This window comes from Hippocampus comes, unplaced genomic scaffold (genome assembly GCF_001891065.2).
Source record: "Hippocampus comes isolate QL1 unplaced genomic scaffold, H_comes_QL1_v1.1 scaffold868, whole genome shotgun sequence".
NCBI classification, from domain to species: Eukaryota; Metazoa; Chordata; class Actinopteri; order Syngnathiformes; family Syngnathidae; genus Hippocampus; species Hippocampus comes.
The window spans coordinates 28,944-29,613 of NW_017806088.1; the positions used below are offsets into that span (position 1 = coordinate 28,944).

Below are 670 nucleotides of genomic sequence, written 5' to 3' on the forward strand. Positions count from 1 at the left end.
CTCCCAAAGGGCGGAAAGCGGCCGGTCCGCTCGGGTCTCCTTCCATCTGGACGGGTGCCGGCGCTCGGAGAACTGCGGCGGCGCGGCGCCGACCGCGATCCGAGACGCGGATCCGAGCTCGACCGTCGCGGTTGACTTTCAGACTCGAGACGGCACCGCCAAAGCCGGTTCGGATTTCCGCTTCGCCGAGGGAACCTCGGTGTTTGGGGCCGGCGAGGCGCGCGAGGAAATCCGCGTCGACGTCGACGTCGACGACGACGACATCTTTGAAGAAGAAGAAGAACGGCACTTCCCGGTCCGCTTGAGCGGCGCGAGGGTCGTTTCCGGCGGCGTCGGAGCGGCGGACGGGGACGACTCGGCGGGTCCTCCGGCTTCGCCCGGAACGGCCGCGGCCGCCGTCTTTGACGACGACCGCCCGGGCGTCTTCAGCTTCGAGGAGCCCGCGGTGACCGTGAGCGAGAGCGTCGGCGCGATGGAAATCCGAGTGGTCCGGACCGCCGGGGCTCTCGACCCTCCTCTTTGCGTTTCAGTCAAACGCTTCGGATCAACATCGTCGACGACGAAGCGTACGAGAAGAACAAAAAGTTTTGGGTGGAGATGGATGAGCCGCGACTGCTGGAGATGAGCCGCAGGAAAGGTGGGGGCGGGTGGGGGGGGGGGTCCCGCGCGC

General features: G+C 67.6%; 1 protein-coding gene across 1 annotated transcript in view; it reads left to right on the forward strand.

Moving 5' to 3' along the window:
- Positions 1 to 670, forward strand: part of LOC109530812 (sodium/calcium exchanger 1-like) — a 14,792-nt gene that overhangs the window by 854 nt on the left and 13,268 nt on the right. The window contains exon 2 of the mRNA XM_019894707.1: positions 71 to 486. Coding sequence (XP_019750266.1) covers positions 71 to 486 — 416 coding nt within the window. The remainder of the gene's footprint in view (positions 1 to 70; positions 487 to 670) is intronic.